This window comes from Felis catus, chromosome C1 (assembly GCF_018350175.1).
Source record: "Felis catus isolate Fca126 chromosome C1, F.catus_Fca126_mat1.0, whole genome shotgun sequence".
In the NCBI taxonomy this organism is placed as follows: domain Eukaryota; kingdom Metazoa; phylum Chordata; class Mammalia; order Carnivora; family Felidae; genus Felis; species Felis catus.
This window is the reverse complement of record NC_058375.1, coordinates 101,096,930-101,120,644: the sequence shown is the minus strand read 5'-3', so window position 1 is coordinate 101,120,644 and position 23,715 is coordinate 101,096,930. Positions and strand designations below refer to the sequence as shown.

Here is a 23,715-nt window from a genome sequence, read left to right as displayed (position 1 = left end):
GGAATGGGGCGTGGCTTCGGTTACTATGGCAGCGGGGACGCTTAGTGCGGGCCTGAGCCCAGTTTAGACGCCAATGCCCCTCCTGTCCTTTGCATGGCACCCAAGAAAGAGAAAGGTGGGACTCCAAGCACCAGTTCTAAGATATGGGAACCCTCGCTCATCGCTGCACACTTCAATCAGGTGAGCCCAGAGCCCTGAAAGTCCTCTCTGACCCCGGGAATGCCAAAGCCCCGCCAGACCCTCCAGGAAAGGCAGCCAGGCTCGCCCTCTTTTCCAGACGCCACCGCCGCCCTTTCTGAAAACTGTTCTTGATTCCGCTGTCCTACGCTTTGGGAGTTCCGCCCACTAAACGCCCCACGCTCCCATCCGCGCAGAGTGGGCGTTAAAGGAAGAAGGAAGGGGGCGCCGGTCAATCAGTGCGATTTCAAAGGGTGGAGAAACCGGAGTGAGGGGGAAGGGAGGTGGTGTAGCTCTGACTCCTCAAGATCCTTTTCAGTGAAGTCGCCTAGATGGCACTCCAAAATTACACTGGAGTTGTCTCTATGAACTGTTTGCTTCCTGCGGACATCTGAAGGAATCATCCCGTTAAATCATCCGTAGCCTGGCCTGTGGTAAGTAAGGCTTACTAAATGCTGTAGGAAGAGAGACATGGAGTAGTTAAGATACCAACGTATTTAATACAAGTGAGCCTTCTGCAGAGAGGAAAAGACGAGATTCTTCTGCAATGTTCTGATACCACAACACCAAAGTTTTGATATATTTTGAAGGTACTGTAAGGGATCAGAGTACTGAGGGGTTGGCTGGTGGATTCATCCGTAGCGTAGCAAAAAGGTACCAGGCAATCTATAACGCCCCTGCCACATGACTTCAAATTGCACCACGTCCCAACCAGACTAGCTCCCCACCCCACTCATACCCACCAACACTTAGTTGGTTGGGGAGCCCAATAACTCTTGTCACCTGCTCCTGGAAATCCACTGCTACACTTAGTTGCTTCTAAATCCAAGATGACATTTGGATGGAGAAAGGTTGATTCTGGGAATTCTGGCCTGCCATTAATTCCAAAGTACTTTAAAAACTGGAAAAACATTTTTTTTTTCATTTTCCATGTGTACATACAGTGCACTAGAGAATCAGTACTTAAAGGAAAAATATACCTAAAGTCTTATGATACCCTCATGAGAAATTCGTACTTATGTGTCCTTATTTTCTACTGTAATTGTTTTTTTTTTTTCTCTAAGAATGGTATTCTGTCTGATAAGGAATTCTACCTGATGAAGAATTTCATGAAAGTGGTTAAGACACTGCTGATGCTGACATGACATCATGGAATTTGGGGTTATTTCTATAACTTTTAAGAATGAAGGATGTCAGCTCAGTAGTTCTCAGTTACATTCTCAAATTCTCAAAGATGTTTTTCAAAATACTCTGTTAAAAGCCCCCTCTCTTTTGCTTTTATAAGTCAGCACTGGCCAAAATAGCTTTTTCTCCATTTTCTTTGAGATTGTGTAGGCCAAGTTTGGGCTTGGAGTGAACCTTTCTGCTTGAATTATAAAGTGCTGAACAACAGAATTTGATGGGGGTGCTGACACTGCATTAGCTTTAGTGTTGCAAATATGAAGCTATAATTTTCCTAGTTGAATGGAAAACCTACAGACACTATTTTTCCTTATGGTTCGAAAACCTGAAATAATACTCAGCTTTCTCAGTTCGGCTCAAACAGTATAATTTCAATAAATCTTATTTATTAAGAGAAAGAATTTGAACCCGAAGTAATATGTGGTTTTAAAAACAAAGGCTGAACTTCTTCGGTTTGTTGGAATACACGCGTTTTGACAGCAGGGGAAGACAACTCCCCCCTACCTCCTCTCCTAATTTTTATCTTCTCAGTTTGAGTTCATGTCTGCTCCAAGAGGAAAATTCCCAGATTACTTAACCCAGCAGTCCAACGTTCAGAGGCATGACTTAACCACCAATGTAATAGATTCTGGAGTGGGGTTAAAGAGGACTTCTAGAGGTGTGAATTCCTGATTCATAGGGTTTAGCAAGGCGCTTTGCACATAGTAGGTGCTCAAAAAATGTTTTGCTTTGGCACCCAAAATTTCTCTCTGTACAGTTGCTACTCAAGGAAATATTGTGTGCCAGTATGTATAGTTGAGTGTGTGTGTGTATGTGTGTGTATATGCGTGGGGGGGGTGTGAGAAAGGAAAAGTCTCAGCATTCCATAAGCTAGTTTTTTAGAATTAACGGATTCAAGAGTCACATCAGTAATGATTTTGAACTCGTGCACATGTGGAGCTGTACTAGACTTTAATGAGAATCAGTAAATCCACAATCTGGTTTCAGTGAAGTTACCTTGTATCAGTATTTTGGGCTGTCCTTTCAGGCTGGAATAATTGCTAATTTTTTGGTAGGTTTTAGGTGGTCCTAAAACACAAAATGATAGCAAATGATACAAGGTAGTCTGTTACTAAGCTCTAAACGAGTAGATAGAGACTGGACTAAGCATTAAATGACTAACTAGAGGTTAGGAAGATGAATGTGGGCTGGGATTGTCAGGAAATGTTTTACAAAATTACTTGCCTTTAGCTAGGCCCTAAAGAATGGGTAGAATTTGAGCTGGTAGAATGAAGGATGATTATTTTACGTAAGGAGACCAATATAGGCCTTAAATAAATCTGGGACATTTAAATTGAAAGAGAAATGTGGATTAGACTGCTTCTGGGGTACATTGCTCCTAAAATACTCCCGCCAATCAAAAAGTCACTTACTAACTTTGCTATCCAGGCATTGAAACATTTATCTTATTAATATATGTGAAATATCGCACCTCAAATTCGATAAAAATATTTAGGCACATTGGCAATAAGATAATAAAAATATCTTAGTGTGGGCTTGTATGTGACATAGACATTATATTTATGATATCCAGCAGCATTAGGGAGTTAAAGATGCTTTAAAAAAAAAAAAAGTTAGGGAGGGAGCCAAACCATAAGAGACTCTTAAAAACTGAGAATAAACTGAGGGCTGATGGGGGGTGGGAGGAAGGGAAGGGTGGGCGATGGGTATTGAGGAGGGCACTTGTTGGGATGAGCACTGGGTATTGTATGGAAACCAATTTGACAATAAATTGCATATTAAAAAAAGAAAAAAAAACAAGATAAATTAGAATCTTAATGCAACTGTCAAGGCCGCCTCTACTGGCCACAGTGAGAGGAAAAGGTGCTAACCTAAACACTTGGTGACTGAAGGCACTATTTGGAGAACTTGTCTAAGATATTTTTATCTGTACTGTTTTATCATGGTAAAATATAACAACGAAATTTGCCATTTCCACCATTTTTTTTTAAGTTTATTTATTTTTGAGACAGAGAGAGACAGAGCATGAACGGGGGAGGGGCAGAGAGAGAGAGAGAGACACAGAATCCAAAGCAGGCTCCAGGCTCTGAGCCATCAGCCCAGAGCCCGACGTGGGGCTCGAACTCACGGACCGCGAGATCGTGACCTGAGCTGAAGTCGGACGCTTAACCGACTGAACCACCCAGGCGCCCCATCCACCATTTTTAAATGTACCATTGGTGGCATTAAGCACATTCTTGTTGTTTAACCATCACCACCATCCCTCTCCAGAACACTTTCATGTTCCCTGACTGAAACTATACCCATTAAAGAATTCCCTATACCTCCCTCCCCCCAGCTCCCGGCAACCACCATTCTAGTTTTTGTATCTGTGAATTTAACTAAATATTTCATTGTAAATGTAATCATCTAGTACTTGTCTTGCAGTGACCAGCTTATTTCACTTAGCATAATGTCCTCAAGGTTCCTTCATGTTGTAGCATGTATTAAAATTGCCTTGTTTTTAAGGGTGAATAATATTCCATCGGATGTACAGGGTACGTTTTATTTATCCACTCATCCATCAATGGGCACTTCTAATTCTTAGTTATTGTGAATAATGCTGTTATTAATAGGAGTGGACCCATTTTACAAAAAGCATACGAGTGTCCAAAAATCTGCTTGAGTCCCTACTTTCAATTTTCTTAGTATATAACTAGAAGTGAGAATTGCTGGATACTATGGTAATTGTATGTTTAATTTTTTGATGAACCACCATAACATTTTCCACAGTGGCTATACCATTTTATATTCCCACCAACAATGCAAACGTGTTCCAATTTCTCCACATCCTTACCAGTACTTTCAAAATTCTGGGGAGAGATAGGTAGATAGATGATAGATAGATAGATAGATAGATAGATAGATAGATAGATAGATAGATTCAGCCATCCTAATGAATGTGAAGTGGTATTTTAGTGTAGTTTTAATTTGCATTTCCCTAATGATTAATGATATCAAGCATCTTTTTATGTACTTCTTGGCCATTTGTATATCTTCTTTTGCCCACATTTTTAATGGAGTTGTTGGGGTTTTATTACTGTTGAATTGTAGGACTAATTTATATATTCTGGCTACTAACGCTTTATGAGGTATGTGATTTGCAAATACTTTCTTTTATTTCCATGGGTTTCCTCTGCATTCTGTTGGCAGTGTCCTTTGATGCACAAAGAGTTTAGTTTTGATGTTCAATTTATCTAGTTTTTCTTCTCTTTCTTGCCTATGCAAGAAATCACTACCAAACCCAGTGTCATGATGCTTTTCCCCTATGTTTTCCTCTAAGATTTTTATGGTTTTAGTATTGAATTTAGATGCATGGTCTATTTTGAGTTAATTTTTGTGTATGGTGTGAGATTATGGTCCAACATTATATATATACACACATGTATATACATGTATATACCCATACATATGTATACATATTTATGTATATACATCTACATATACATATGTGTACATATACACATATGTATACATGTAATATACATACATGTATATTGCATATATGTATTATGCGTGTGTGTATATGTGTGCGTGTGTGTGTATATATATATATGTATATATATATAATCCACATGTGGATATCCACATGTGCATGTGGATATCTAGTTTTCCCAGCACCAATTGTTGAAAAGGCTGTCCTTTCTCATGGAGAAAGGGTGGGGCAAGGGAGAGTACAAGAGCCAAAAAATTTCCTACCTTATTGAATGTGGCTTTTTCTTGATTGGACATTGCTTGGTGCTTTAGATCTTTGACTGGTTTCAGTGCTCCTATAAAGTAATTTCAGCCAGTTTCAAGTTGTTTTTCTAATGTTTCCAGGGGACGCAGAGGCATGTAACTGCCTAGTCTGCCATTGTTTTGATGTCACTGTGGTCTAAGAGAACTTGTAATCAATTATGATCTTCCCATTTCTTCCAAGCCTATTATAGGACAGGTGATGCTGAGAAAGTGGAGATTAGTAGAAGCTTTGTTCATGACAACTTAGGAAAAATTTTCACAATTGTCCAAACAATATAGCCATTCCCTCTAGGAGCTTACAGATTGCACAAGACCTGCCTCTGGGTAATGTCACGTAGCTTCAGAATGAGTGGGCTTCATGTTTCAATTGGCCTTTTGTGTTATGGTCCAAGCTTTGGTGCCACTATGGGAAAAAAGAATCTCGCAATGTTTTCTATGTTAAGTGACAACATGATAACACTACAGGAAATATTCGGAAGTCAGATACAAATCCTTTTTTTTTTCTTTAAGATGTTATGAACATGTGTCTCAAACGTGTTCTTCACAGTTCCAGGTTCCGCAAAAGTTGTTCGGGTTGATTTAGATATCTCACAGGTAGAATTCTGGAGATTTTGCTAATTTTAATTGTTAACCCCTTTCATATTTTCAGATTATCTGAGGATGTTTATTTCTTTTCATTTGTTCCTGGTTTAAGGTCTCAAGTTTTTTAAGTTTGTTTTTATTTATTTTTGACAGAGCAAGAGAGAGAGAGAGGGAGAGAGAGAGAGAGAGAGAGAGAGAGAGAGAGAGAGTGTGTGTGTGTGTGTGTGTGTGTGCGTGCGTGCCAGAGAGGAACACAGAGGGGGAGAGAGATAGAATCCCAAGCAGGTTCCATACTATCAGTGCAGAGCCTGATGCAGGGCTCAGTCTCATGAACCATGAGATCATGACCTGAGCTGAGATCAAGAGTTGGACTCTGGGGGCACCTGTGTGGCTCAGTTGGTTAAGTGTCTGACTTTGGCTTAGGTCATGATCTAATGGTTCTTGAGTTTGAGCTCCATGTTGGGCTCTGTACTGACAGCTCAGAGCCTGGAACCTGCTTCAGATTCTGTGTCTCCTTCTCTCTCTGTCTGCCCCCCCCCAACTCATGCTCTGTTTCTGTCTTAAATAAACATAAAATTTTTTTTATTTGTTTAAGAGTTGGATGCTGAATCAACTGAGGCACCCAGGTGCCCCTAAGGTTTCATTTTTATGTGTAGTAAAAAGGCAGCTTCAACTCAAGAGACCGTCTTTTGGCATAGAAACTATTCCATTTGCTTACTGTGACTCACCACAAAAAAAAAAAAAAAAAAAAGAAAAAGAAAAGAAAAAAAGTTTATGGCAATTCACATACCCCTTAACCCAGTCAGCTTTGCTATTGTAATTCACTGATTTCATTTTGTAATTATGATTTTAGTTCCCTAATGCCCAACTTAAGGGACTCAATACTTCTTGTCATTTGCCTTACATTTATCATTAAGATTTTACTTCTTGATTAATACTTCAATTCTTATTTAATATGATTACTTACATACTTAAAAATATTTGGGGGGGGGTGCCTGGGTGGCTCAATCAGTTCAGTGCCCAACTCTTGATTTCCACTGAGGTCATGATCTCATGGTTTGTGAATTCGAGCCCACGCTGGTAGTGCAGAGCTTGCTTGAGATTCTCTCTCTCTCTCTCTCTCTCTCTCTCTCTCTCTCTCTCTCTCTCTCCGTGTGTGTGTGTGTGTGTGTGTGTGTGTATGTGTGTCTCCCTGCCCCTCCTCTACTTGCTCGCTCTCTCTCTCAAAATAAATAAATAAACTTAAAAAATATATTTGGGAACATCTACCATAATATGTTGAGGTCTTTACTGAGACTCAGGAGGTCTTGCTTCCAATTTCTGTATTTTCATTTTGAATGTATGTTTTTACACATTGAAATGTATGATGCAGGGCACCTGGGTGGCTCAGTCAGTTGAGCCTCCAACTTCAGGTCAGGTCATGATCTCAAGGTTCATGAGTTTGAGCCCCGCATCGGGTTCACTGCTGTTAGCATAGAGCCTGTTTTAGATCTTTGGTCCCTCTTTCTCTCTGTGCCTCCCCCACTCATGCTCTGTCTCTCAAAAATAAATAAACATTAAAAAAAAAAAGAAATTCATGATACCTTTCAAGTAAGTAATAATATTGGCATCAAAGACGCAAGCTGAGGACATACATGGTAGTGCCATCCTTTCCTGTGTTCACCCAGAGGTGGAGACTCCTTGGGTATCTGGGCTAACCCGCCCCTTTCATACCACTGAGGATCTAAGCATGGCAAGGTCGAGACATTCAGTGATTTATCTTCCCTCGCTTTGGCTCTAGGCTTTATCATATAACTTAGTATTTACAGAATGCCTTGAATTATGTGCTATCAATTCATGTTTTGTAGAACACAAGTATAATATGAGCTGCTTCGTAGCAAAATCGTATCTTTATACTTCTTGTACCTACCCCATAATGACTTGCATGGTTCTAAGCGCAGGGTACCACACTCAAGCTATATTAATGGAATTAATTCACTTTGATCTACTTTGAAATATGAAGAAATATATATTGTGGAAATCAGGACAATTAGTAGACCAAAGAGATGTATTCTAAGAGAAGAGGAAGGGACAGAAAACATTCATTCACATAAAAGAGCATCCCAGCAGGTACATAGCATGATTATGACAGTGTCCAGAAAATAACTACGCAATGATACCATTTCAAAACTTCTCAGATATTTCAGCTGCCAGCCAGCTGAAAGTTCTTCAGAATATTTAGTTAGTAGTGTCTCCTTATTATACTTCAGTTGCAGAAGATTTTTTTTCTCTTATTAACTGTAGTTTAGTGACAATAGCTGAGTTGTGCACATTTGAAAAATAATAATAGAGTTCCTTAGAGTCTTGGACAAAGTTTATAGTTCTTGTAAAGGTTTAATAATGTGGATAAGGGTTCAAGATAGGTATTGCTGAAATGTTAATATCCCAGACCTCTTAAACAAACAAAGTTGTAAAACACATAGATGTTAGGATTATAATAAACTGAGTTTAAGTCAGTTTTGGGGGAAAATGTTCAACTGAAATGAAGCGCTTGAACCATTACGAATGCACTTTATCAAAAAGGGAAATACATTTTATTAGGCAGAATCCTTGAGTAGTTTTTGAGAGGCAGTGAAGGATTTTTCAACTTTTTTGATCTTAAACAGTGAGCTATTTCTCATGTTAATGTGTATTTAAGACTTACTGGAAATACTCATAATATGAGCTGAAGACTGATGTCTGGCAGCGAGCATATTTCTGAAATTGGGTTGGTTTTTATTACTATATTTTCTGAAATATGCTTTCATTGATATTTACAAAACAAATTGCCAGTTCACACAAAGGTTGTTTTAATAAAAGCCAACGAAAACAACTGAGTTGCTAGGAAGAATGTTAAGAGGGAAATGGACTTTTCGTAACCTCACATTATAATTTCTCTTTTCTGGACAAAAATGTATTATTTGAATGAGTTTGGAACTGAAAGGAATTAGCATGTCAAAATATCTACCTAGATGTTATATGTGATCACTTTTATTACAAATGAAAAATATTAAATATAAGTAAAATGTAAGTGTTGCCAATGTGAGTTTGGCAACACCCTAGGAAAATGTTAGTTAAGAAATGGTGAATGTTGACCATGTTTCAACTCTAGCCTTAGAAACCATCATTGGCTCCCAGTTACCCATGGGATAAAATCCAAGATGTTCTGCCTGGCTTTCACAGCGCTGCCTAATTTGGCCTTTCTCTGTCCATCCATCTTTTTCTCTGTCTACTCCAGTTGAATGGTCTCCGTGGTATTCCCAGGCACGTACTGACTGACTATACCCATGCAGGTTCCTGGCCTGAAGATCATCCAACTCCTTCTCATTAAAATCCTCCCTCGTATCTTCCAGAAAGGAGCTCAAGTCACCTAGTTCTGCCCATCACTGACTTTTCTCCTTCTACCGGACTACTCCAATGATTGTTATCTTTAATGCGATCCTACTTTGAGCTGTGGTCCAACAATTTCAGAGTCATCTATTGTATCTCAATTCCCTTACAACATTGCAAATTCCTGGAAGGTAGCAGAAGGAACATGTGATTCCTTCCTTCCTGATCACAGCACCTAAGAGTGCTAAGTAAGTACATAGTGATCTTCAAGAAATACTTTTGAGTCAAATTCATTGGTTGGATTTTACTGTGTCAGCCTCCTGGCCTATTTTCTCCTTTGAGCTCTAGGATTAGTCTCAACCCATTGGCTGTAAGAACTTAAATTGAAGAAAATCTCAAAGCCTTAGTTTTTACAACCATAAAATAGGGACAGTGGTCATACCTCCGTTACAGATATGAAAGCAATTGTTGAGAGGATTTAAAGGCATCTAACATGTAATATCTCAGACTCCAAACCCAAATCCCATATTTTCCCCCTTCAAACCTGTTCCTCCTACGTCTTCACCTCACTGAGTGGATTCGCCATTCACCCAGTGAGTCACTAGGGCCAAATATCTTGCATTTGTTGTTTTCTTCCTCTTTTCTGCACTCTGTAATTAATTTTTAGTAAATCCTGTTGGTTCCATCTTTGAAATGTTTCTAAAATCTGTCCTGTTGGTCTCAACTCCACTGTTACATCCTATTCTAAGCCATCATCATCACCTGCCTAAGCTACAGGTAGCTCAAGAGCTTTAGAACTTGGTTTCTTACTTGCATTCTTGCTGACGGAGAGTCTTGTCACCATATAGCATATAGCAGTCAGAGTGTTTCTCTTAATACGCAAGACTTTGAGTAAAATCCCGAGTGGTCTACCATGGGCTTTAAAGACCGTGTGTGTGTGTGTGTGTGTGTGTGTGTGTGTGTGTCCTCTGCTAACTACTTTGTCTTCATCTCAAATCTTCTGTGACTCTCCCCTTCACTCAGTCCATGGTAGCCACACTGGCCTTTTTGCTGATCTTCAGACCCATCAAAAACACATTGCCATCTTTGCTCTTACTGTGCCCTCTTCCCAGAATGACCCTTCCCAAAATAATCATGTGAGTCGCTCTTTCCCTTCCTTTAGGATTCTGTCCAAATATCTCCTTCCCTGACCATCCTATTTAAACTACACCATCACATTCCATCCATTTAACCCTGACTCTGTTCCTGACCTTCTGCTTTACATATATTTCATTATTGTCTATTTTCCTCCATGAGAACGTCCGCTCCATGAGGGCAGGGATTCATCTTACTGACTGATACATCACCAACCCCTGGCCTATAGAGGGGCTCCAATAGCATTGTTGAATGCAGGAATAGTAGGGCCTCAATAAGGAGGAGCTCCTGGTAATAATAGCGTGACTATATTTACTGGAGCAGCATGAAAATCAAATAAAGTATCTAAAGGAATGTGGAACACTATGTAGCCCAGTATAAATATTTATAATAATAATCATTATTATGTTATTATAGGATAATATACTAATTATTGTTGTTATTACTCTTTTATGTATTTTCACCTGGTCGTTACACATGTCTTCAAACTCAGTGTGTTCAGAACTGGTACTAATTATCCTGTTCATTGAAGTTAGAAACACCCTAGCCCCATCTCTTCTCATAACAAATTGGTCAGCAAATCTTATTATTGTGGCCTCTCTAGTTCACTTCCTTCTTTTTCACGCCTCGTAACTTCCAACACCATTACGATCACCTTCTCAACTTCTTCTTGCCTGCCTTCATCCAGGAGGGAAAATTAAAAATATGTTAACTGGCACAATTACATGGAAATCAACATATAAACTTAACAGTTAAATTACTTTTTCTTTCTTTTTTTTTTACAATTAAATTACTTTTTATTCTTTATATAAACTCAATTATGTGTACCTTATGAAACTCCTTGCCAGATGGTATAGTTTTTCATCCTTATCAGTCATCACATTTTTCCGATGATTTCCAAATCATTTGTTGGTTTTCAGAAGTGTTGGTGCAGCCTTTGGTTGATGGATTTCACTTCTTAAAAGTTGCCCTTGTCTGAGCCATGAGGTAACATGAAGAAATGTGCATAGGCTCTTCTGTGACTTTCCTTTTAAAATGGTAGTCGTTATGCAATTTGTAGTTCTCTGTACGTAGAGGATTTCTCTCAGTATCAACAATATCATTTGTCATAGTAAAAGTAAATTATACTTTTGGATTTCTTATAATTCCAGCCTTTGAACTGCGAATAATTATGTTGAAATTTTTTTCTAGGCTTCATAATATTGTGAGTTTTTTTATATTTAATTTATTTATGATCAATTAAGTCACAAAACCATTTCTTGGAATGTCACATTCAATTAGTTGACTTAATTTTATACATTTTTGATCACCCTAAATCTACTTGGTTAACATTGCATACTGTGGCTAAAGTTTAAGATTGAATAAATTGAAAGAGGTTAATAATTCATCGTGCTCTGCATTTTTGTCATAAAATAATAAACCCATTTCTGCATAATTTATTAAACAAAAAAATATTTTTCTCTTATAATTGCTTTGTTTCAAGTTGTACTCTTTATTCATTTGTTTCTATATATCTTCTACATCTCTTTTATGGTTCACTTTATTAATTTTATATGGGCAAAATGTTTTCATTTCTCTCTGACAAAGCTAAAGAAAGTATTGAAATTCATAGTAGAATATTTCACTAAAGCCAAATCCCTAAAAGTTAGTTGCACTTTTCAAATGTTTAACTACTCCCACTTCAGATTTACATTAAAATGAACACACAGTCTTGGCATGATTTCTTCTCAGTCGGTACAATGCTAGCACTATGTGTTGCCCAGCTAAGTTCTAATATTTCTCTAATGTCCAATCTTGAGCTCTCTTCAGGTATATTATTTAACTATCTCTAGTGTTTGTTTAACATATGGTAATAAAGAGGGGCTCCTGGGTGGCTCAGTTGGTTAGGTGTCCAACTTCGGCTCAGGTCATGATCTCACGGTTCATGAGTTCAAGCCCTGCATCAGGCTCTGTGCCGATAGCTCGGAGCCTGTTTCAGATTCTGTGTCTCCCTCTCTCTCTGCCCCTCCCCTGCTCACATTCTGTGTCTCTCTTTCTCTCAAAAGTAAATAAATTTTAAAAATATGTATTAAAACCCCTTATGGTAACACATGGAAAATTTATAAAGAAGGTACTAATATTGACTTCATATACATCTCTTGTTGTATCAGCTGAATATATTGAATACATACTGAGTTGGGATGAAAACAAAACATCTGAAATTTTCTTCAAAACTGTGGGCTGTTGGAGTCCCTGGATGGCTCAGTGGGTTAGGTGTCCAACTCTTGATCTCAGCTCAGACTGAGCTTGATCTCAGGGTCTTTCTTGTTCTCAGGGCGCTGAGTTCAAGCCCCCTGTTGGGCTCCACACTGGGTGTGAAGCCTACTTAAAAAAAAAAAAAATGTGGGCTGCAACTCCAGACTTTATGCATGTTACCACTCTGGCACCGTTTTCAAGTAAATACTTCTCAGTGAAACCATTTTTCTTGGTACCCATTGAAATAGTTTGAGATAGGGGCGCCTGGGTGGCGCAATCGTTAAGCGTCCGACTTCAGCCAGGTCACGATCTCACGGTCCGTGAGTTCGAGCCCCACGTCGGGCTCTGGGCTGATGGCTCAGAGCCTGGAGCCTGTTTCCGATTCTGTGTCTCCCTCTCACTCTGCCCCTCCCCCGTTCATGCTCTGTCTCTCTCTGTCCCAAAAATAAAATAAAAACGTTGAAAAAAAAATTAAAAAAAAAAAAAAGAAATAGTTTGAGATATCACAAATGCTTTTCTGTCTTGCTACACCAGATCAATAAAAAATACCTAATTACCTTCAGCATCTTGAACTTTGCATATTAGGTATTATTAAAATACTTTTACATGGAACTTTTACAGCTCTATCAATAGTGACTAAAATTTTACTAGTCTGATTTATATGTTTTCCAAAAGGTTGCTCTATCATTTCAGTAGATAAATGCTTTGCCACAGTCAAGATCATAAGGCTACATTGCCATGATATGCCCATACAAATTATTTTTCAAGGTTCAACTAAGTATTTCATGTCTAAAAATGTTCACTTATGTTTAACTACTTAATAGATTGTATTAAAAGTTCTGATTATATGTTTAAAAATGTTGAGTAATTACCTTATTGACACACTTGATTTAAAAGAAGATTTTATTTGAAGCACTTTATTGCATGAAACTGATTTATTGTGTTCTTTAATTTTTCCTTCATTAGTGATTACAAATTTTCTTTTTTGGAATCATGACCTTTAACAAAACATGATAGGCAGTTTGATTTAAAAAACTGTTTTGCCTGTTCAACTTTTAACAATACAACCTTTGAGCTCTATTTCCATCCAACATTTATATCACTTGTAATAATAAGTTAATCAGATTTTTATGTTGAAAGAATCAAGTTGTTTTCATTTTAGAAATGCAAACATTTTTAATGTTGTAATGATTTTTGCACAGTATCAGAACATGCCTCAGGTTGGGGTTGATTATTATTTTCTTCTTTGATCTCACGAAAATCCAGAATATTTACCTGAGTACATGATACTTAAAAGAAATTTCAGAAACATATCCAGACTTTGAAGTCTCTTCACTGTGGGTTTCTATTTAAAATATTTACCATAATTGTGTATGTTATATCAAAAACTACACACACAGAATTGCATTTCACTATAATGAAAATAAAAGTAAAAACGAAACAAGTCAAAAGCAATACTTTGAGGTTAGGGTGATGATTCACTAGGGATCCTCCAGAAGCCCAGGATGCTCTACTAAAGGATACGCAGTGTAGCCTTGCTGTCTACTGTGACACAGCCCAGATCCACAGACCTGCTGCAAAAGTCCCCTTGATGTCACAATGCCAGCAAGCCCAGTTATCAACGATCATAGCAACATCTTATAATGATCAGCTTGTACTCACAAGTCAATAGATTTTACATTCTTAATTTTACCACTCAGCACAGTTACTTTCATTCTGTCTACCAGCCAGCATGCATTTCAGTTCAGCCACCAGGTTGGCATAGTGAACGCTGTGTGTTCAGTGACTGTCGGCGCCTCCTCTTCTCCCCTCTGTGTACCCTCTGTGGCCGCCTGGGTTGTATTTCTGTAGTACCACTATGACTGTGGCACTTCCTGCTTCTGGCTCAGTTACTTATTGGCCCTTCTCAGTCTTCCTAGCCCTATTCCAGCCTCATCGTCCCTCCCCTATCCAGACTCCCCGTCATGCCTGACAACTAGATAACTCAAACCTGCTGGGCAATTTTGTGCTTTCATATATAAGATATAGATATAGATATAGGTATAGGTATAGGTATAGATATAGATATAGATATAGATATAGATATAGATATATAGATAGATATAGATACAGATATAGATATAGATATAGATATAGATATAGATATAGATATAGATATAGATATAGATATATTAGAATATCCTTCCTTCTCCTACACCGCTTGGTGAACTTCTTCTCTTTCTTAAAGTCACAACTCAAATATTCTTCCTCCATGAAACTATCCCTTGACTTCTCATTTCCTACATTTGATTCACCATGTTTCCATGGTTCTTATGAATAACATGATGATGGCACTTACCGTGTTTATTAGAGTTATTGATGGGTCTGTCCTCTCACATGACTGTGAAATTCTCAAGGACGAGAAGTGAGTGGTATTATCTTTGGGTCTCCCCTCTGGAAACAGTGCCTGGAACATATTCAGTCAATCTCAATTGGAAAAATGACAAAACAAATGCAGTAATCCTTCCTATTATTTGTACTAAAACTACCCTCCTTTAAATCATGTTCTTCCCGTCCCATTAGTTTTCTTCTTTTTCTATTGTGGGCAAACAAACAGTAATAATAGATGTCCAGCCCCATATACTTTGACATATGTATACACCCCTGTAATCCATCATCTAGATGAAGATATAGAACACTTCCAGACCTACAGCCGGTTTCCTCACACCTTCATCTGTTGATACTTATAGCCCAGGGAGTTCACACAACTCTGACTTCTAACACCCTCAATTTTTCTGCTGTTCTTGCATTTTATATAAATGAACTAATACACAATTTATCCTTTTTGCTCAACATAATATCTGTGAAATTCATATATGTTGTTGCAGTATAAGTAGTGTGTTCTTTTTTATGGAATTCTACTATTCCATTGTGTAAATATGCCATTATTTTTTTATGCATTCTCCTGCTGATTGACATTTGGGTCATTCCTAATTTGAAATATTACAAGCAATGCTATAAACGTCTTGTGCAAATTTTTCTTTGGACATTTGTACTCATTTCTCTTGGGTATATACTTAGGAATAGAAATGCTAGGTCATATGATAGACATGTGCTTAGCTTTAGTAGCTACTACAATAGAGTTTTCCAAAGGGTTTACAGCAATTTACACCCCCATCAGTAATGGATGAGAGTACAAGTCGCTTATCAATCTTTTTTTTTTTTCTTTTTGAGAGAGAGAAAGAGAGAGAGCACCTGAGCTGGGGAGGAGTAGAGGGAGAAAGAGAAGAGAGAGAGAGAGAGAGAGAGAGAGAGAGAGAAAATTTCAAGCAGGCTCCATGCTCAGCATGGAGCCCAATATGGGGCTTGATCCCACGACCCTGGGATCATGACTTGAGCTGAAATCAAGAGCGTTAGGTGGTGATTAGGTCACGAGAATGGAGCCTCATGAATGGGATGAGTGCTCTAATTAAAGAAACCCAAGAGAGATCCATCACCCCTTCTTCCATTTGAGGTTTTAGTGAGAAGATCACCATCTATACGCCAGAAAGTGAGCTCTCACCAGATGCTGAATCTGCAAATTCCTTGATCTTGGGCTTCCCAGGCTCTAGAACTGTAAGAAATAAGGTCTGTTGTTTTATAAGCCACCAAGTCTGTGGTATTCCATTATAACACCCTAAAGAGACTGAGACTTACTGTATATTTCCCCCGTCTACCCGAAATTTGTTTTAGTCAATCCTCCCCCTGAAGTCCCTCCTTCCTCATGACCAGTTTATTTGCCATTCTGTCAATCTTTCCAGCTGTTCAATCCTTTTTTGAGTGTTATGCCTAAAACTCAACACAACTTTCCATGAGGACACTCTGGTTTCGTAAAATGGTAGGATAATGTTTTCTATTTAACTCCTCCTTTTTTTCCAGACAAGAGGAGCAAAGGCCCTTCAATAGACCTGTAGCACATTGAGCTGATGGTTATGGGAAGCGTTACATATAGACACGTTCCCTATAGTTGATCATCTAAACTTATGACGGGATTATGTTTTCCTCAAAGCATTCGCTTAGACTTCCCACACTGAATCTCATCTGATATATGTGCTTGCTCAGCTCAGAGACCTTTGTGAAATCTCCCTGCAGTGCTGAGCTATCCCCTTGGCACAGTGTCATTGTCAAAATATCTGATAATGACGGCAAGACAGGGCGACAGAGGAAGGCTCACTGTCTGGAAATCAGAACATGCTTCTCTCTCTCTGTGTCAACTTGCCAAGATGTCATAGATTTTTCTTTCCATCTGCAAAATAAAGGAATTAGACTAAATGACAATGAAAGAAGCCACCCAGTGTTGGATTGGGATTTTAGATTTTATTGTAATCTATTTTCATATTTTTAATAAAAGTAGTTAAATAAAACCTGTTCAAGAATGATCTCTAGGGCTCCCCCCACCCCCCGTTACTACTACTTCATGCAGAGAAGGGCCTGCTTAAGCCTACCTTTGCTTTTAAGTACTCCCATGGTAACTCAATATTTTTGGGATGAAAACTTGCAAAATGCTTTCTAAGATTACATAAAAGTCTGTTTCCTGGCCTCCCCTCGTCCTCCTCCCTCACAGTCATTATTCTTTGTGTTGTTCTTATTGCGTCTTCTACTAAATATGACTAGAGTGTGTGGCCCTGGGGGGACAGGCAATGGCGCAGTTTCTCAGGCAGTGTACATTGAAATAGAAAATGGAGAAGGAACCCCCCCCAAATTATGTAAACATCCATGAAAAAAACATACGATCTCCAGAAATGTACATGACTCCATATATGTACATAATATCTGAGTTTGGGTCAAACTAGTTTAAGGTTAGGAATATTGAGTTCAACCACTTATATCTTCACATCGCATATTTAGAAGGCTGAGCAAGTATAAAAATGGTTTCTTTCTTTTTTTTTTTTTTTCAACGTTTATTTATTTTTGGGACAGAGAGAGACAGAGCATGAACGGGGGACGGGCAGAGAGAGAGGGAGACACAGAATCAGAAACAGGCTCCAGGCTCTGAGCCATCAGCCCAGAGCCCGACGCGGGGCTCGAACTCATGGACCGCGAGATCGTGACCTGGCTGAAGTCGGACGCTTAACCGACTGCGCCACCCAGGCGCCCCAAAAATGGTTTCTTTCTTTACACTTGTTATTGTAATTATAAAGTGAAACCTTCAAGAACGCCTATTGTTATTATCTTGCTTAACTTCTTCATTTAGCACTAACCGAGGAAAATGTGGAAAACTGGTTTATTATGACCATGTTTTCAACCTTTGCTATGGAAAGAACTATAGATATATTACACAGTATTACTCTTTGTGATAAAGACGACACTTTCGGTCAGAAGGCTGTATGCTTTAAATTATGTTCAAAGTAAGGATGTGGCCTGTTTTGCTCAAGAAGGTTTTTTGCTTAGTGCCTCTGTGCTCAATAATGAACGGTCTTATCTAGAGATCAAAGGTTTTGGTCATGTGGAGCCGAATTTGCAAATGTGAAGTCCATATGGGGAGGAGACCTCTGGCTGTACCCTCATTAACACCATCATCAAAACAGCTGAGGAAGCCAGCGCATCCTCCAAGGCGTGCACTTCACTTTTCCAGTTGCAACTTTGCTGAAAGATTGCTTGTGGCTTCTTTAGGGTTCTTCCTTTTACTTTATCTGTTGGTTGACCTCACCACCATGGCTAATTACTCTTTTTCTTTTAATGTTTATTTATTTGAGAGAGAGAAAGGGAGAGTGCACACCTGCACCCTTGCACGAGAGCAGGGGAGAGGGAGAGAAAGAGGGAGAGAGAGAGAAACTCAAGCAGGCGCCATGCCATCAGCACAGAACCCCGACGCGGGGTTCGATCTCACAAACTACGAGATCATGACCTGAGCCAAAAAAAAAAGTCGGACACTTAAAATGAACCAAGCAGGTGCCCCTCTAATTATATTATAGGAGCCAGTCAGTATTCCAGCAAAAGGATGGTTGAAAGTTTTCTCTCTCTTTTGAGTTTCAGCTACTAAAAAAAAGTCTTTAAAGTCATCCAGCTTAATTTGGTTGATGAAAATTTTCAGTCAAACAAATAAACATGTAGACACAGAACAATTGTGCTTGACATGTTTTAAATTAATTCAACTGGAAACAGCCTGCACCCTCGCTTGGACTGGAAAAAGTGAGATTAAAACAAAGGCAAGCTAGGCAAAGTGGATGCCTTTCTAGATCTTTCTTATGTTAATCTTTATAGACCTTCCCCACTAGTCAATTCTAAACATTGAAAATGTCAGCTATCCAGCAGGAACCTCTTTACATAATATGCCTTCAGCCCAGGAGTAGCTGAGATGTGGGTAGTCCACAGGGAGACTAGGCCATGATTAAGTGGCCAGCCATTATCTTCCCCGGGTTTGGAGACAGAATTACCCTTTCATTGTCTTCTGAAAGTTTTCCCCATTTTCATTCCTCTGTCCTATTTTGCTATTGACACTTGCCTCCTAATCTTCCTTCCCACCCATCCATCATCTGTTTTAGAGAAAGCAGACAGTGGTCCTTGATACAGAAACATCCCTTCATGGGGAAAATACTTAAAACACTATGAATTTCTGGAGTGTAAGGCCCATCCCAAAACATAACTCTTAAAATGCATTCCAAGGAAAATACAAATAATTTTCTTTTTTTTTTTTTTTAATTCTTAGAGTTCTTATACCTCTCCACTAACATGAAGAATTGAGGGTTGTCTGCCTGTATTTATATCTAATGGGCTTTTCTTTATAAACAAATACCTGTCATTGACTAAGTCATTCCATTTCAGTAGATTTTAAAATGTTGGACATGGTTTAAGACTGATTACACCAGCTAGTGAATATGGAGTCTGCATTAAATTCCATTGAAAAAACACGTTTCTTCCATGTTAAATTACTGTCCAATGTACTACCTGGAGTACATAAAAAAAGGACGGAGTGCCTGGATGGCTCGGTCAGTTAAGTGTCCAACTCTTGGTTGCGACTCAGGTTGTGATCTGATGGTTTGTGAGTTTGAGCCCTGTGTCAGGTTCCATGCTGACAGTGTCGGCCTGCTTGGGATTTTCTTCTCCCTCTCTTTCTGCCCCCCACTCACTCATGCATGCTCTCTGTCTCTCTCTCTCTCAAAATTAAATAAGTAAGTAAACTTAAAAAGAGAGAAAAGAAATAAAGAGGGTGGGTCAGTGGAAAAAGGAACAATGCAGCAATTCTGTTTTACAGGAGCTTACAATCTGAGAATGACAGACAGCAGTCCTCCTAAAAGTGTGATCCCTTGGGGCATCTGGGTGACTCAGTCCATTGGGAGTCCGACTTCGGCTCAGGTCATGATCTCGTGGCTTGTGAGTTCAAGCCCCGCGTCAGGCTCTGTGGTGACAGCTCAGAGCCTGGAGCCTGTTTCCGATTCTGTGTCTCCCTCTCTCTCTGCCCCTCCCCCGTTCATGCTCTGTCTCTCTCTGTCCCAAAAATAAATAAAAACGTTGAAAAAAAATTTAAAAAAAATTTTTTTTAAAAAGTGTGATCCCTGGACCAGAAGCCATAGCAATAGTGAGGAACTTACAAGAAATGTAGATTCTCAGGCCCCACCCCATTCTTACTGAATCATAGATTCAGGGTGGAGCCCGGTTATTTGTGCTTTATCAAGCATGTGTCTGCTGCAAACTAATGTTTAAGACATACCCTAATACAGTGATCACAATGTATGTACCATAGTGCTAGCATAGTACCGACAGTGAGTTTTTATAGGTAGTCAGAGGACATAGAGATCACTGTTGGGCTGGGAAAAATCAAGCAGGAATTTCAGCTGGAAGGAAGGCATTCTGTATAAAAAGACCAGGCTGAGGTGAGCAGAGAACTGAGAAAACATAGAGCATACCTGTGATATACAGTTAGCCATAAACCAGACACTGTGTTAGGTTCTTTACACATATTATCATGGTCAATCCTCACAACAACATATTATTCTTATTTACATGAGAGAGTTGAAGTTCAACGTTTTACACAGAGAAATTTACCTGAGCTGTAAGACTTTAGAAAAGTAATAGTATGGTATTAAAAATATCTGAGGAAGGGCAGGTAAAGGGCTTTGAGTTCTACTCCATTAGAGTCCAAGAGTTGACAATGAAAATACCTTCTGTAAATGAAGAGTGAAATGATAAATTTGATGTCTTAGGAAAATTAATAGTTTGGAGATAGAAGAAGCTGGAGGCTTGACTAGACCCTGCGGAAGTTGTTTTCAATGGTCCAGAGTCGAGGTAGTTATAGGTTGAGCTAGGAGAATAGTCATGAAAATGAAAAGGAAGCGGCATATTCAAGAAACCCTAGGAAGAAAGTAACTGTGGCTGCCAGCCGAGAGGAGAATGGGAGAGGATTTGAAGTTATGATGACTGGGAGAGATGGAGAGTCTCAGAAATCAACTAATTTAGCAGGATGAACTTGGATGACTTTTACTGTTTGTGATGTGGAAGATTTTGTTTGTTTTGTTTTCAGGCTAGAGAGAGGCAAAGAGCTCAGCTTTTAGATACGCTGAGTTTGAGATGATGGTAGAACATCAAAGTAGAAATGTTCATCAGGAAGTCAAACATAGGCTCACAGTCCATGGTTGGAAACATAAACTTAGGGATTGTCAGTAGAGAGGTGCTCCATGGGAGCAGCTAAACTATCCAGTAGAGAGTATGTGTCAGGAGAAGAACAGAAGGTTAAGAACAGAATTCTGTGGGATATCTAAAAGATCCTCATGTATGAAACGGAAAGAAAAGAAAGAGCCTGATGGTCAGAGATGGAACATCCAAAATAGTAAAGACAGAATGAGGACAGGGTGGGGTCCTGGAAGTTAGATCAGGGAGAAGGGTCAAGTCACCCACATATGGAGATGTGGGGAGAAAAGGGCAAGGCGACTATATTTGGTGATAAGAATATCATTAGTGACCTTCAAGGATGTAATTTCAATAGGGTGAATGGTGGTGGTAATGGTGATCAAGGAGGGAGTTGGAAACAAGACTGTAGAGTTTAAGAACATAGGCTTAAATTATGGAAAGAGCCCAAATGTCCAACTGATGAATGGACTAAGAAGATGTGGTGTATACACACACACACACACACACACACACACACACACACACACACACACACAATGGAATACTACTCAGCAATGAAAAAGAATGAAATCTTGCCATTTGCAACAACGCGGATGGAACTGGAGGATATTGTGCTAAGTGAAATAAGTCAGAGAAATACAGATATCCTATGATTTAACTCATATGTGAAATTTGAGAAACTTAACAGATGTTCACAGGGGAAGAGCAGGAAAAATAAGATAAAAATAGAGAGGGAGGCAAACCATAAGAGACTTTTAAATACAAAAGACAAACTGAGGGTTGATGGGGGTGGGGTTGAGGGGTGGGGAAAATGGGTGATGGGCATTAAGGAGGGCACTTATTGGGATGAGCACTGGGTGTTATATGTAAGTGATGAATCACTGGAATCTAGTCCTGAACCCAAGACTACACTGTAGGTTAGCTATCTTGAGAATAATTTTTTTTTTTAAGAAATGGAAAAAAAAAAAACACATGGAGCTTATCAGTATATGGAAGCCTCAAGTGTAGGTCACATGTTCTGGGGAGTTCAATTATGAAGAAAAGGAGATCAGATGGGAATCAGTTAGTGGGAAGACTGGAACTAGGTAAAGATAGTTATCCATGTGTGAAATGCCATAGAGGGGGAAGGAGAAGGGCTGGAAAACTGGAGAGGGCGAGATGGGACAATTGAAGGAACAAAGTTGTAGACAAGGTCAAAGGAAAGTGAATCATTGGCTCTAGAACAGCAGAGGAGGGATTAGAATCTTCCTCAGTCCAAGGAAAAGAGCAAGTTCTTGAGACTCATGAAGAATGCATGGAGATGAAACGTGAACAGGGGAGGAAACATAAGCAAGAAAATTTTGCTTTTCTGAGGCAGTGGAAGTGAGGCCACTGTGTAGAGAGAAAGTGGACAAGCAGGAGACATAGTTGAAGAATTCCTATTCTTCCATAGTTGAAGAATATCACCTTACATTGTGACTTTCATATATCTATCTCCCCTACCAGACTGAGGGGGTCTTTTGAGACCAGAGACTTCGTTTCCGTACTTTTTAAAATCAGACAAGCTTTGGGGCGCCTAGGTGGCGCAGTCGGTTAAGCATCCGACTTCAGCCAGATCACGATCTCGCGGTCCGTGAGTTCGAGCCCCGCGTCAGGCTCTGGGCTGATGGCTCGGAGCCTGGAGCCTGTTTCCGATTCTGTGTCTCCCTCTCTCTCTGCCCCTTCCCCGTTCATGCTCTGTCTCTCTCTGTCCCAAAAATAAATAAACGTTGAAAAAATAAAAAATAAAAAAATAAATAAAATCAGACAAGCTCAAAGAATAATATAACAAGCACATTTGTACCATGGAAAATTGTATCATGAAAAATTGACAGTTGCTACTTTGTCTTTCTTTTTTTTTAAGTAAACGCTGAAAAAACCCTGAAAACTTTGTCCTTACCGCCACCCCCTGTTCTATCTCTTTCTCTTTCTTCCCAGAAACAAACTCCAACAAGAATTTAAGGCATATCCTCTCAGCCTATCTATGAACTTCTTTATCTATATCCATGAATGATATATAGTACTGTTCACTGTATGATTACTCTATGTTACTGTATGATGACTATATTTTTTTTAATTTCCATATTCTATTTACCAATTCTGCAATTTGTCTTTTTTTAATTCAGCGTTCATTGTGTTTTGAAGTCAGCCATGTTGAGATATACAGAAAGAGTTCATTACCTTTAATTGCTCTTATCCATTTTTGTATCCTCCATTTTTAGAGTAGCACGTACAACATAGGTACCCACTTAGTAAATGTTCATTATTAGTGAATAAGTTAGAATGAACAGTATAATAATTAAAAAAATACTTTGTACGGTGATTTATAGTTATGAAATACTTTCATATATAGTCTCTTTTCACTTTTATTTGTGTATTTCCTTCCCAGGCTGATATGGTTTAAGGATAGTAATTATGTCCCATGCCTATGCATTCTATTCCTAATGCCCATTTTGATGTTTGGCACTTAGTAACTCCTCAGTAAATATTGGTTGAATGAATGAATGACTCTCCACTATAAGCATTATTTTACTAAGGTCCATATTCTGAGTATCTGAGTGTTTTTCCAAGACCATGTGGTTGGAATCAGGACTAATAACCAGGTTTTCTGATACTAAAGCCAGTTCTCTTTTTATTACACCATTGAAAGAGCTATTGTAAGGACTATATTAGGGA

General features: G+C 38.9%; 1 protein-coding gene across 7 annotated transcripts in view; it reads left to right on the top strand.

Moving 5' to 3' along the window:
- The first annotated feature begins 9 nt into the window (after nt 1-9).
- Nucleotides 10-23,715, top strand: part of SPAG17 (sperm associated antigen 17) — a 236,569-nt gene continuing 212,863 nt past the window's right edge. For 6 of the 7 annotated variants that reach the window (XM_045033353.1, XM_045033351.1, XM_045033352.1 and 3 more), the window contains exon 1: nt 10-180. In XM_045033353.1, the coding sequence (XP_044889288.1) occupies nt 94-180 (87 nt within the window). In that variant the 5' untranslated portion in view covers nt 10-93. Of the gene's footprint in view, nt 181-473; nt 612-23,715 lie in introns of those variants that run through there. The other variant, XM_045033354.1, reaches the window with a different exon arrangement.